This window comes from Podarcis melisellensis, assembly GCF_964234715.1.
Source record: "Podarcis melisellensis genome assembly, chromosome: 5".
NCBI lineage: Eukaryota > Metazoa > Chordata > Lepidosauria > Squamata > Lacertidae > Podarcis > Podarcis melisellensis.
In genome coordinates, this window is record NC_138537.1 from 53,091,383 (window position 1) to 53,106,047 (window position 14,665).

Sequence of the window (14,665 nt, forward strand, 5' to 3'; positions counted from 1 at the left end):
AACTTTCCTTATGTGGACATCCTTATTAACTTAACAAAGCTATTGGCTTGGATCCTAAAGTTATCAACAATTATTTAATATGCAGAAACATGCACATTTCTAATTGAATTCTCTTACTGTTAACCTGTGTGGCTGGCAAGAATAACTTTTCCAACTGCTTTGCAGGGCTTGCCATCGCCATATAAATCAGAAATGGTAATAAACACTGAGGGTGGAATTCATCATCATACTCTTCCAGTTGTTCCATCTGTGCAAGCATTGCCAGACAGAACAATCCTTCCTCTGTCCCACTGCATGCTATTCTGGGGGTTCCCTCCTATGAGCCAATTTCAAGGTATGAAGGGGGAGGAGTCGGGGGGAAGCCCCATTGTTCAGGTAGAAGTCCTTGCACATGACTTCTGCTGATGGGGTTTGCTAGGTGAATCCCACCTTGAATATATGCCACACCCCTGCCCCCCCCAAAGGAATTAGTTTTCATAGCCCTGTGTATTCATTGTGACGAAAATAAGCTGTTTTTAAAATAAAACTGGCTACATAAAATAAAATACATAAACTAAATAAACTACATAAGATTCACTGTAGTCTTCTGAATTTATAAATTGATTTCAGCCATCTAATTCCCCCCACCCCCAAATATCTGCCGTAGGACTAATTTAATCTACTGATACCAGTTTGACTTTTGATTTGACATTTTTGATCTCTTCATTCTTTTGCTATAACGGAGTAGCATTTAACAGCTGGAAATTACTCTAGCAAATACTATTCATAGGCTTGCTATATCCTTCCTTAGAATTCTTTGTTCTTGTTTTTTAAAGGAATGCGTTACAAACGGAGAGGCGTTGATAAAAATGGGAATGTGGCAAATTATGTGGAGACAGAACAATTGATTCACGTCCATAACCACACCCTCTCTTTCGTTCAGACGAGAGGCTCAGTGCCTGTGTTCTGGAGTCAGGTTGGTTACAGATACAATCCCCGGCCACGACTGGACAAATGTAAGCATTGGTACCTTAAGAGTGATTTATGCTCTTACTACAGCGTTTGATAGACTTAAATATTTATAGCTATGTTTCAGGTCGTAGTAAAGGTAGTCACTTTCGTTCCTTCACATGTACCTGGAGTATTTTCATTGCTGTTATCTCCATACTCCAGGATATAGCAAGCTGCTGCTCACATTATTTGACACTCAATTGGCAGAGGGACAATTCCCAAAGGGACAAGTGCCCCTTGGATGTGTTGTGTGAACACTGTAAACCAAACTACACAGATGAAACTTTTTTGAGTTCTTAAGGGTGGCAGGGGAACAGCGATGTTCCAGGTACACATAAAGAATGGTATATTAATTTAATAACGTAAACCTACAACCCTTTGTTTGACATCCTTCTATGGAAGCAACCACTCTGCAAACTAAATTTCTGATGGCATCTTGAAACTTGCACAGATCACTTTATATGGAATCAGATCAAAAGCCTGAAAGTCTTGAATGTGGCTGTTAAGTTAGATCAGCTGAGAGCATCCATAATCAAGTTGAGAATGCCAGAGATTGAACCTGAGTTGTACTCTACCGCAGAATGTTGCTTTACCACACCTCCCCCCTAAAGCACAGTTTTTCAAGCAAAGTAAAGATGAAATTACATTCTTGCATTCACCTGACATTTGAGGAGGATAATACTTAAAATAGTGCCGAGTGTCAGTTTAAGTATTTCCAAATGTATTAGAAAGGTACATCTCCCCAGGAGTTTCTTTTAGTGAATTAGATGTACCTGTTCACCTGGTAGTGAAGATGGTTGGGATAATAGCAAGCTGCAGCGTTAGATGGGATATCAGGCTGCAGTTCTGTTCTGGAGTGGTACAGAACTGGAAGAAATAGTTCCTATGGAAAAATGCTCTGAAATTCATTTATTCTCCAGAATTGCCCACACTCGTCTCTTAGCGGTAATTTTCTCTTTCCTATGAATTTCTTTCCACAGACTCCTCCATGCACCTACTTCCAACGTGGCCCTGTTTGAATATTTTAAACGTGCCCATTTCATCTCCCAAGCTTCCTTAACAAGGTATTTTTTTTGCAGGTGAAAAAGAAACTGTTCCATATTTCCGTGCACATTTTGAAGAACAGTTGAAAATTTATACAAAACAGGTGGGTTTCCAAATTATTACAAGATCATATATTAAAAGTTTGGAACTATTGTAATGGTGATGTGTATCTTTTAACTTATGAAGAACAGAACTAAATGGTTGCATTTCATATTGAAAGCTGTTCCTGTTGTTGTTGTTGATGATGATGATGATAATAATAATAAAGATAATCATCATCATCATCAAAATAAAATAAAATAAAAATAAAAATAAATACCCCGCCCATCTGGTTGGGTTTTGCCAGCCACTCTGGGCGGCTTCCAACAAAATATTAAAATACAATAGTCTGTCAAACATTAAAAGCTTCCCTAAACAGGGCTGCCTTCAGATGTCTTCTAAAAGTCTGGTAGTTGTTGTTCTGTTTGACATCTGGTGGGAGGGCGTTCCACAGGGTGGGTGCCACTACTGAGAAGGCCCTCCGCTTGGTTCCCTGTAACTTGGCTTCTCGCAGTTCCAACCATTGGAACAACAATTACAACCATATAAGGTGACATGCTTAGGACCAAACAGCAGCTGTATGCCAGAGAGCATCCTAACTATTGTTGCTGCCTTGGCAAGTTTCTGTGCATTTGTGTATGCGAACTCTTTTTATCCTAATCCTGAATGTTGGAGAGCTAGGAGAAAAGCAACTTTTCAACCATAATTAGCCCATAATATTGGATTACATGCAATTAATTGATGGCACTCTAGAGGACACAGTTTCTGAGGGAGCTTCTAGCACTTATTGAGAAAGCACACAGCAGTCACCTATAACTTCTCCTAGACTAGACATATTTGCCCCTTGTATATACCTGTTAGATTTCATTTGTCTTATGTACTTGTTTGCATTTTTATTTTGAAAACTTTTAACAGATTATCATTAACTTGGTGGACCAAGCTGGACGAGAAAAAATTATTGGTGATTCTTATCTTAAACAAGTTTTAATGTACAACAATCCAAGTCTTACATACGTTTCATTTGACTTCCATGAACACTGGTAAGTCTGTCAAAATGTCTTATAGCAATTTAATACAAAAATGCTAAATCATTCCATTACATTCCATGTTTCTTGTAAGCTGGTATAGTATGGCAGGTGTTTTCCAGAGCTAAGTTATGCCTCTGTGAATGTTTTCAACATCTTTGTAAACTGTCATTTTGAAATATTGTCTTTATAAAAATGTTTAGGTGAGTATTTTCTTGTATGTGTTCATACATACTGATGTCAGAGAGTGAGTCAGGATTTGGGGCATGTGCATAGCTATTCAAGTTGATTTGTCTGTGACAGATACTAGAAAATGCTTTTTAAAAATCTCCATAAGGATTATTTTTTCCAGATTTCGTTTGATATAAAATATACAGTACTGCATTCCTCTAAGAGTAAAAATTCAGTGGAACTTTTAATCTTACTCTTCAAACAATGACCTGCACAATTCCTTATCTGCATCTCCCATGGTCGTATTAAATTATGTGTTATTTTTAATACACCTATGTAGAATTGTACTGACCATTATTATATAAGCATCTCTCCGATGAATTTTCATGTTCCTGTGTTGAAAAAAAGAAAAATAAATCAGTAAGTTATATTTTCTTTGTACCTTTTAGCCGTGGAATGAAGTTTGAAAATGTTCAAACATTGACAGATGCCATTTCGGACATAATCACTGATGTGAAGTGGTGCTGGTTAGTATTAGCATGTTAATTTCACTCTGAAACAGAAAATAAATTTTACATAAATGATTGCATGCCACTTGCCCCCTTGTAATGATACACACGCTGCTTGATAGGGTAGATTATTTTGGCCGGTGATTTACAACTGGTCCAAGATGAGCTTGTATATCCCTCGAAGTACCCAGTGTACAGTTCTTCTGGGCCGGCTGCTAACTGGGAATGCTTGGTTAGTAGAAATGGCCAGGGTGCTTTTTACCATCTTATGTTCACAACTGGTGAACATTTGGAGAGGATAAGCCTTTTCTCAGTTATCATTGCACCTAGTAATGCCCAGTCTGGACTATGTTAATTCATTCCATTTGGGCTGCATTTAAATACAGTTTGGAAATCTGGCTGCCCTAGTAATGATGGGGTCAGGTGATCAGATCAAATGGAACCTATATTTCACCAGTTGCTGGTACATTTCTGTCCCATTTGAAAGTGCAGGTCCTAATAACCTTTGAATGGTGTGGAACTAAGTTGCCCACACTTTTCACCAGCTGAAGCCTTATTTATGTCTCTGCCGGGAGAAAAATTAAGCTTGAAGGCATATAGGACAGAGATTTTCTCAGTGGTGACCCTACATTTGTGGAACATACTGCCAATTAGAGAACATCAGGACTCCATTGCTGCAGGCCTGAAGTCTTCTTTGTTCTTTGTCACATTTTCTTAAATGGGCTTTATTGGGCTGCTGAATTAAATAGTTCTTAACCATAATTACTGAACTGGATATTTAGGCATAATTACTGAGGTTGGTTTCATCAGTGGTTATTTTAGTTACTGTTTGGATGTTTTTGTTACTCATGTTATATATTTTATGGGAAGTTTCCTTAGAAGGCTTTTGACTCTTAAAGGCAGCATATAATAGTGTTAATAAAATTAATTAGGAGAGGTTTGGACAGTATTTAAAGCTCAGGTTAATAAAATGATGGCATCTCATCAGTGATAATACAGTTACCTCACACAGAATGGGTAATGTTTAGGTGCCCTTTTTGAAGGACAAGAAATTAGTTTCTTGAGAGTAATGTTCATTGTTTCCCCTGTGACAGGGGTGGGGAAGCTTTTTGGCTCCATGTTCCATATCCTTAACGGGATTTCTGTTTTAAGACAGCAAACACTGCTATTGCAAGCATCGTGGCAATCAAGAGAAACCCTGCTTCTTGCAGATCCACTAAAAAGGGGCTTCTCTAGTGAGCAGTGATATGTCCTGCAGTGCGCCTGTAAGAAGTGCAGCGATACCTGTAAAATACTGGGGGTAGTTTCTCCTCTCCCCTATTCTTCTTCTCATCTCAAGCCACCCTGAGACAGCCTTCCTCAGGAAATAGGAGAGAAGGGGAAAGAAAGCATGCTGTTTGCAAAGGCCTCTGTAACTATGAGAAGAGAAGGAGGAGAGGGCCTAAAGCTGAACATTATTTGGACAGATTTGTGGACATTAACGCAGCAGCAAGAAGATGATTGGAATCCCCTTCGGAACTTGAAATATGCGTACCTCCAACAAAAATTTAAAATTCGGCTTTGTAATTCATGTGATGTGATTTGATTTGATTGGTTGGTTAATAAAAATTATTATAAAAAAAAGCTGATCTAGTCCCCTCAAGCTGGACAAGGGAAAACACAAGAGAACTAAAGGAGCCAGGTGCAAGACCAGCAGAATGGAAGAGGGGAGGGACTTTAAGACAGCCCTTGCCACACTTGGGGCAAGGATTAAATCCCACTACTTTGGCTGTGCAGGCACTCAGACAATGCAGAATTTAATTCTGCCATCCCACCCATCATTCGGATGGGTGGGGTGGTTTAGGGAAAATGAATTTTTTTCTACACCGAGGGATGTAGGATTTTTTTCACTTTAAGCCTTCTAATATTTTACTTCTTCACTTTTTGCAAGGGTGGACCAAGCTGGAGTGATTTGTAAGCAGGAAGGGATTTTCCGAGTTAACTGTATGGATTGCCTGGATCGAACCAACGTTGTCCAAGCTGCCGTGGCCCGTATAGTTATGGAACAGCAGGTATTGCAACTTCAGTTTACAAAAACCTTTATTAATGAGAACTATGTCAATTAGACTAGTATGAAATGTGTGCATAGTCTATTCATATTTAAATTGCTTCAGAATAATTCTTCTAATGTAAAGCATGATCTTAGTGGAGAACAGTAGTTATTACCCTTGCCATGGTTGCACAAGTAATAGATGCAAATTCAAATTTTTGTCCGGTGTTTGGAGAACAAGGTTTCAGTGGTTAAGAGACAAATGGAATAAACTTGCTTTCTGTAGCTTCAGCCCTATACTCCTAGAGTAAAAAAAGACGAAAGAATGGCACTTAGTAATAACAATAAAATTAAATTCCAGTTGAAGAAGTTGGGTGTGATGCCACCGGAACAACCACTGCCAATGAAATGCAATCGGATCTACCAGATTATATGGGCTAACAATGGTGATGCCATAAGCAGACAATATGCGGGAACAGCAGCTTTAAAGGTAAAAACATTTCACTTCAAGTAAAAATAACTCTTAGGGTAATTCTTTTCAGTTTTGTTAACTGAACTTATAGCAGGAATAGTTTACAAGGTTTATACAGGAGCTTATTGTTTTGGTTTAACACATCACATCTTTCTTAATGTACAGGACTTCTGCTGACTGGGCTGGTTAGGTGAATCCCGTCCATAGATTTCACTGTTAATAGTATAGATCAGGGGTTCTCCAACTTTCTACCAATGTGGCCAGCTGGAGACAGCTGAAAATTACTGAGGCCCAGCAGTCAAAAAAACTGCAGTGCAGGGGCAGAGCCTGTTACAAAATAGTGGCAGATTGAGGCAGAGGTTGGAATTAATCAGATGGAAGTTCCAGGCATTTTCTGGCAAGCCAGTCGATCTTTGAAATTGCTAAGTTCTTTATTACAGCATTTTCTTTGTAGGAAAAAATTCCATAGCTCAGCTTTCCTCCAGCTAATTACAGGCGTTTGCTCTTGAGGTATCATGAGTCAGCCTTCCCGTGTAAGGCAGAATTTGTTGATCCAGAGGGGTCTAAGTAGAAAGGTATTTCCCCTTCCCACCCACACCTGTCTCCGGTGATTTCTTCTGCTATCCTCCCTTCACATTTAGTTTGCTTGCTATTCACCACCCACCCAGCTGCCTGTCTCATTCAGCCTTTTCCCTGATCTTCTTATGCTTTATTTTCTCCTATAAGAGCTTTCCTCCATTATCCTCTTTTCGCTTTCCAGTTTGTTTAACAGTAATGATGATTGTGATAATAAATCATTAACCTTTTATGTTAAAAGTTTCCTGCAACACCTCTTCTGGCTTTCCCCCTCCCTCAGAAACCTTCCATTCCTCTTCCCCCATCTCATGAACTTCTGTGTCTCCCAAGCACTGTTACTCAGCATGCGAAGGGTCGCTGATGTTGGTATTGATCCAACCAGCTAGTGGGGTGGGATAGGCAAGTGAGGAGGGATTGTGCAGACTGAAACACTGAGGCCCACCTAAAAGCGATTCCTGGCCCACTTTTTGAGAAACCCCAATACAGATCTCGTGTTTAGAATCTGCAGATATGTTTTATAGAAAAGGGACATATTTCAAATGGTGACTCTTAAATAAGTGCTATTTAAACGTACAGGAGTACTTTTTTTTAAAAAAAAGAGATGTAACTCTCTGCTTCTGAAAGATGCGTTTCTTAAAGCAGTGGAAAGTTAATGTTACTTAAGATGTCTCTCATATGAATAACTAGTGCATTGAGTATTCAAAGATGTGTTTTGTGCAATAGGGTGACTTCACAAGAACTGGTGAAAGGAAGCTGGCAGGAGTCATGAAAGATGGTGTTAACTCTGCAAATAGATACTACTTAAACCGCTTCAGGGATGCTTATAGGCAGGCAGTCATTGGTAAGATAGTTTCAGTCAATTTCCGTACTGAATTATTGTCTACTATGTATCTGTTGAATTTTCTTTTCATGTTGGTTTCTTTGAAATGTTAAAGATGTTTGGGTCTGTGTTTTCTACCACTAAATAGGTCAAAATCTTGTTATTTTTAAAAGTATGAACAAGACTGACTCATTTTAGCTGAGCTTTCTAGAAGATTTGGCAATAAAACTCTCTCCATTTGTAATCAGTGATTTTTTTTTTTTTAATACTTCAGTCTTGAATCATGGTGGAAAAGGCAGGGAAGACTCATAGTAAAATCCACTTGTCTCCTAAAGATAATGAAGGCATGCCCCTTGTAACTTGAGCATTGCTTAGCTCTTGCTTAAGAATTAGGTCTTGGTTAAGAATTTCAAAATACCTAAATCCCAATAGTCAGAGGTATAACTTAATCAAAGCAGTCCATTTAGTAACTTACCGCCAGCTTTATTCCTGTTATGCATTGATATTGTTATACCTTCATTATGCATTCAGTGGTTTTTTTTGTTTTTTTGTGTCTGTCTAGATTTAATGCAGGGCATTCCTGTGACAGAGGATCTTTATTCCATATTCACAAAAGAGAAAGAACATGAAGCGCTGCACAAGGAGAACTTGAGAAGTCATCAGGAACTGATTAGCCAGTTATTGCAAAGTTACATGAAGTTACTATTACCAGATGATGAAAAATTCCATGGTGGTTGGGCACTTATTGACTGTGACCCAAGGTATGCAGAATGTTCTATGGTTATATAGATCTTAAAGTACCATGGCATCTTTTACAGTGACCAAATGTGTAATAAGGTGGTGGAGGGATACAGTGGGGACTGGGGAAGAGTTGAGTCTTAAATGTTTTTCAAGTACTGTATTTTTCTCTCTATAACACGCAGATTTTTTCTCCTAAAAAGTAAGGGGAAATGTCTGTGCGTGTTATTGAGCGAATGTGTGGTCCCTGGAGCCGACTGGCGTGAGCGCAGGGGCAAAAATCAGGCAGAAATCAAATTGCGTGCCATGGAGGAGGGAAGCCTGAAGAGAGGAAGCTGCTGCTTTCCTGCATTCTGCCTCAGGGTCTTACTGCCCACCCTCTTCTGTTTCGTTGCTGTGTTTGCTCAAACAGAACAAAGAGCAGGCAAATCCCCTGCCCTCCAGGCAAGCTGAGGGGAAAGGAAAGGATCACGTCCTTCCTTCTAATTCCTCTCCGTGCTCTAATGCTTTCTAGGGACTCGCAAGCAGCCGGAAAACATGCAGGTGGGAGAGAGAGAGAGAGGGGGGGGGCTGGCTTGGGTGGGTGGGGGGAAACTTTTGCCTTCCTTTCCTCCCTCCCGTTAAACCCCTCTCCTGCATTCTTAGCGCAGCTGCTTCTCTTCACACCCCTCTCGTGCTCCTTTTCCCTTCTGTGTTTTTCCTTCCCTCCCCACTTAAAACGTGGTTACAAAGCACGGATCCATATGGATCCTCAGGATCTTTGCATTGGGTCACCCCAAATTCACCATCAGATCACATAGCATGTCTCCCACTTCTTACATTGAGGGAGCTTCTGCTTCTGTCATTATTCTGTATGTTTTGTTTTAAATTGGTTTGCTGCATTTGTTGTTGTATTTTCTGACTTGGAACTCCCCTGGGAACTTGTTTTGAAGGTGGGGAAAAATCCCTATAATAAATGCTGCCATGGTAATATCTAAAACTAGCCATGTGGGTGGTTGGATCATTCAGGATGTTACTACACCTATGCTACAACTCCCTGAGAGTGTTACTATGGTACCTCAGAACAGTAATTTACTTTGAAATATACAGCAAAACAAAATTTTGAAGAAGAGAAGGATTTCTAGGTTTTATTGACAGACTATATGAAGCAAGGCATTAGTAAACATGGTTGTTGTTGTCATTACTAATGATTGACTCCATACTAGTTGCAGGGTGTAAAAGGCTTCAGAAAAGTGCTGTGAAATTTTCATGTCATCCTGTGTAAAATACGCTGTTCATTTTTGTTTAGCCTTGCGGATGCTACTCATAAAGATGTGGATGTCCTCCTTCTGCTTTCTAACTCAGCATACTATGTAGCCTAGTAAGTAAGATTCTTTCTACTTTACACATTGAAAACAAAGATATCAGAACATCTTTGCTACTTTTTTATTGCATTGTAATAGGATTCAGGTGTGATTCAATCCAGATCTAACTCTGGGCATTGATGTCTTTTTGTCTAGTTATGATGATGAAGTAGATAAAGTAAATCAATACCAAAGGCTGAGCCTTGAAGATTTGGAAAGAATAGAAATAGGTAAGACCTCAAAGTTGTTGAATTTTAGCTGTTCTCTCCTCATTTCTTGCCTAAACTTAAGCTATTTGTCACAATCATTGAAAACACATGAATGAATAACAGTCTCTTCTATATGTTGGGTACCCAGGATTTGCTACATTTATATGCCCCCACATGTTGTCAACAATAGCAATGCAAGAGGCGCAATACAAAAGGCAAAACAAGTAAATCCATTGTACCAACTATGTCCTTATATATAATGCATTTACATAATAGAACAGCAGAGGACCATTCTAGGAGGGCAGTTGATCTCAGCTAAGTCAGCAGAGGGTGGTCTCACTGTTACACTTCTCCCAGTGATGTAATAAAGTAGAATGGCTGCTTTGGAAAAGAGCTGAAAGGTTCAGAAGTGTTATTTAGAAAGTTATGTTCTTTATTTCTAAAAACATTCATGCTTTTTGTAAAGGTCCCGAACCAACTCTCTTTGGGAAGCCCAAGTTCTCGTGCATGAGGCTCCATTATAAATACAAAGACACAAGTGGATATTTCCATACTCTTAGAGCAGTGATGCGCAACCCTGAAGAGGATGGAAAAGGTAACACACTTCTACAAAGTTTTTAGAAGAGAGGTAAACCACTTTCCCCAAGTCTGACCACTGCATATAGAAAGTAGAACTTAATTATAAGAATTGAGCTGAACAATTGAGTTGAATTGAACAAAATAGGTTCACTGAGAACAAGAAGGAAAGGAAATTGCTATTTTTCAAGAACCTGAGCAGAAAAACTCAACACTCCACATTTCAGAGCCTGGTTTTTTAGTCAATCAATTGAATTAATCAACATGAATTATAGATGCCAACTCCTTTAAGGCCCAAGCTATGGTGTTCTCCCAGCTTTGCTCCCTTCAATATCTGGGGGAAAAGGAGGAGGAGGGACAGACTGCAGGGTGGAAGAGAAGCTTCCCTTGCATTTATGTTGTTCTCCTTTGGCTCTTTCAGTGACACCCACTCCACCTGCTTTGTATGTGAATGAAGCAGACCTGCATTTAAAGATACATTTAAGAGGGGATAATACTTTATCCAGTCAACAACTAGGAATAGTCCTCATTCTTTTATGCTTGTGTTCAGCTATATGGCTGCATTAATGTGCCAGTTACAGAATGATGGGCGTCTCTCATTTCACATTGCTTTATGCTAAATGGCTCACTTGCCAGGTTAAAAGTCAGACCAATAGAAAAGCTTCACCGAAGCATCTACACACTCAGTTTTCACAAAACGGAAGTAGTAAGAGAGAATATGCTCTATTCATGGCTTTAATGGACAAATAACGTGCATTTCAGATACTCTTCAGTGCATTGCGGAGATGCTGCGAATCACAAAACAAGCCATGGGGTTAGATGTAGCTATTATTGAGAAGAAACTGGAGAGGTGAGTTAATACTCTTCCCTTGGGGAGTCCCAAATCTCTTGAATCATAATACTTGTACTGGTTGCTTAAAGCAGCTGTCTACTGACAATTAGTAACTAAGAGCTTATCTGCACATGCATACAAGTATTACAGTACCCATCTACAAGTTTTTAATACTGTGCCCCTCAGGAGAGGGGTGTGTCATTAGGTTTTTTTTAAAAAAACCACACGTGCTGAATGAGGTTGGGGGAGCAAGTCTACAAGGAGTGTTCTCTCTTCAAGGGGCTTTGGGTGCAGGGAAGGAAGATGACGGTCAATGCCTAGCTATCTAGGAGAAAAGTATGCAGAAGCTAGTGCTGTATTTATGTCTCACTAAACAAAAAAATATTCATTAGAATGTATCTGAATATTAAGCAATGTGTTGAAAGTATATCTGAATGTATGTTTATCAGAGGAAGTTACTGATCTTCTTAATTCTGCAGGAAAAGCAGCAAACCCCATGAGGACATCATTGGTATTAGATCCCAAAACAGAGGCTCCCTAGCCCAAGGAAAAAACTATTTGATGAGCAAGTTCTCATCTCTTAATCAGAAAGTGAAGCAAACCAAATCCAATGTAAACATGAGCAACCTGAGAAAGTTGGGGAACTTTACGAAGCCTGAAATGAAAGTCAACTTCTTAAAGCCGAACTTGAAAGTGAATCTTTGGAAATCTGACAGTAGTCTTGAAACCATGGAAAATCCCATGGCAGATGCTAAAGCCAACGTAGAATCTGACATTGAGATCTCCTCAGATAATGATTCATTCCATTCTGATGAGTACCTTACCAATTCCAAATCTGATGATGACCAGCAGTTCATGGACTCCTTGGAGAACGTGGGACAGATAGATTATGTTCTGCCCAGTTGTGGTATCATCGCCTCTGCTCCTCGGCTCGGCAGTCGGTCCCAGTCTATAAGTAGCACTGACATCAACATTAGCATTCCTGTTCCTTCAGAAATCCACGTGACACACTATGAAGACCAAACTAACAAGTCTGAATCGGAAGGGAAAGGACCCCAGGAAACTCCTGCCACAGACAATGCTGTAATAGAGTTCACTAAGCCAATTGATGCCTACTGCCACAGATTTGTGCAGGATGCTCAAACTAAGATGACAAGTGTTTCAGAAACAGAGATGAATTCTCAAGAAGCTCAGCAAGAGTTGGATCGCATTAGCAATAACGCTTCTAAGAAAACTGAATCTTGCTTGGGAACAGCTGTTGAGGCTCCTTCCAGACCATCTAAATTGGATGTACCATTTTCAGAGTCAGGATCACAATTCTTAGCAGTAGAAAATGCTAAGTCTCATAATACTCCAGGCTCCTCATCCAGTGTACTGGAAGCTGGGTCAGGGTTTCATATGACACCTTCACCAGCAGAGAGTAATGGCAGTAGGGCAGTCTCTCCTTTTGCAAAGATTCGCAGCTCTATGGTTCAGGTGGCTAATATTACACAAGCTGGTTTGACCCAAGGAATCAGCTTTGCGGTGGCTAAAGTCCAGAAAAGCCCAGCTGAACCAGAATCCGTAAATGAAATTCAGCAAAATGAACTGAGAGAAATGTTCACGCAGTGTCAGACGCGGATAATTCAGATCTAGAGAGCACACACTTCAGATTTAAGTTGTACATATTGCTAAACAAATGGTTTGTAACGGCCCCTTGAGGGGAGGGGGTGAACCAACTGCCACTAAGTATTGGTATCAAAAAAATGCCAGTAACTATGTTTACAGAAAGTTTTGGGAGATGCTAATTGGGTTCTGAACAGGTTTCAGAATTATCCTCAGGCAGCTGAGCTGGTGAAGGTAAAACTACTAAACAGGTAGCTCATACACCAGTGGTTGATGTGCATGTTAAGTTTGTGTGATCAATTGCACAGTTATCTTTTGAGACCAGTTTCTATAGGCCTTCTGATTTATGTAGAAGGGGGTGGTACTGAACACCTGTCAACCTTATTAATCTTGCACTGTACCAGTGAACTATTTTACTCACAGATGACATTCTATTTATTTTTCAGACTAACTTTTTTTATTTATATTTTTAAATTTGTTTTCTTGTCGTTCTAGTTGCATTCCTAAGGGAGGTGGTCTCTGCAGAGGAAGGACTTAAATACCTATGCCTGTGGGGGGTGGTTTACTCTCCTTCCTCTCCCATGGATTCCTTGCTTCTTCCTACCTCTGTTAATTTATAACTATGGTATCTAGGAGCAATCAATAATATAGTAATGAGTAAAAGCTTGCAGGGCAGCTGCTGAAAAGGTTTTTCTTACAATAAATAATCTTTTAAAAAAACCTACGGTGTGTCTGCAAACTATTATGTGTCTTCTGTAGTGAAACTTGACACCCTACTCTTAGGCTGCAGCCTTTATTTTCTTTTTGAGGAAAAACAAAGGTCTAACTAAAAAAAAAATGCTGAATGTCAGGTATGTGCTAATGTGTTCATATGAGGAGACAATTGCCTAAATAAGCACGAAAGCACCAAAAAGGACATAATCTAAAACATACTCATCCATAAAATCATACTGCTGATATTTAAAATCCAATTAATGCAAAGTGTTTCGAAACAGTTGTAGTTGTAATCAGTTGTGAGACCAATTCTGGCTTTGTCACAGTACTGGTGGGGAATGAGGCCGCATCTAAACGTTTTCCCGGGAATCTGATTCCAAAAACCTGATGTGTAAGAAGTAATTTCCTATATAGCTCATTCTGTTATTTCCCGGAGGGGTCTTGTGACTGATGTTCTATAGTAGAATGTAGCAGCAGAAACAACATTGGATTCTGCTAAGCTTCATAGCCTCACTAGTCCTCATTCTAGAGCCAGGGTCTCTGTATGTTAGTACATGTGTACTATAGCTAGACTGCATGTACTGTTCTAAGCAGTTAACGAGTGTCATAATGGTGGTATGATGTCTTTGAATATCTCTGCTATAACAGAAGTGATCATCACCTTAACCTGATTGTCCTTGTCTAATACTTTTGATACTGTTCCCTTTTTGTTATTTATTTCTTATTACTGTAATGTGTATTCCTTTTTTTGGAGTGTCTGTATAAATTTGTGGGTATATTTAAAATAATATTGTATTGTTTTAACGTGGGAGACCTATATAAAATATTTTAATAAAAAATACTAATAGTATGCATTTTGGTGTAAGTGTTTGAAATGCTGAGATCCTTTTTAGTTCTTGAGTTGCTGAATGGATACAGCCTCTCCCCACTGTTGGTCTGAAACTGACTCCGTATTCAGTATCTGCCTTTGGTT

The 14,665-nt window shown here is 39.4% G+C and overlaps 1 protein-coding gene across 2 annotated transcripts in view; it reads left to right on the forward strand.

The window, feature by feature from the left end:
- The window catches only part of INPP5F (inositol polyphosphate-5-phosphatase F), a 38,373-nt gene extending 23,831 nt beyond the window's left edge, over positions 1 to 14,542 (forward strand). For both annotated transcript variants that reach the window (XM_081912632.1, XM_081912633.1), the window contains exons 8-20: positions 816 to 995; positions 2,070 to 2,137; positions 2,989 to 3,113; positions 3,719 to 3,796; positions 5,709 to 5,829; positions 6,169 to 6,297; positions 7,579 to 7,696; positions 8,238 to 8,436; positions 9,702 to 9,773; positions 9,913 to 9,986; positions 10,432 to 10,560; positions 11,304 to 11,391; positions 11,853 to 14,542. In XM_081912632.1, coding sequence (XP_081768758.1) covers positions 816 to 995; positions 2,070 to 2,137; positions 2,989 to 3,113; positions 3,719 to 3,796; positions 5,709 to 5,829; positions 6,169 to 6,297; positions 7,579 to 7,696; positions 8,238 to 8,436; positions 9,702 to 9,773; positions 9,913 to 9,986; positions 10,432 to 10,560; positions 11,304 to 11,391; positions 11,853 to 13,008 — 2,537 coding nt within the window. In that variant the 3' untranslated portion in view covers positions 13,009 to 14,542. The remainder of the gene's footprint in view (positions 1 to 815; positions 996 to 2,069; positions 2,138 to 2,988; positions 3,114 to 3,718; positions 3,797 to 5,708; positions 5,830 to 6,168; positions 6,298 to 7,578; positions 7,697 to 8,237; positions 8,437 to 9,701; positions 9,774 to 9,912; positions 9,987 to 10,431; positions 10,561 to 11,303; positions 11,392 to 11,852) is intronic.
- The last annotated feature ends 123 nt before the right edge of the window (positions 14,543 to 14,665 follow it).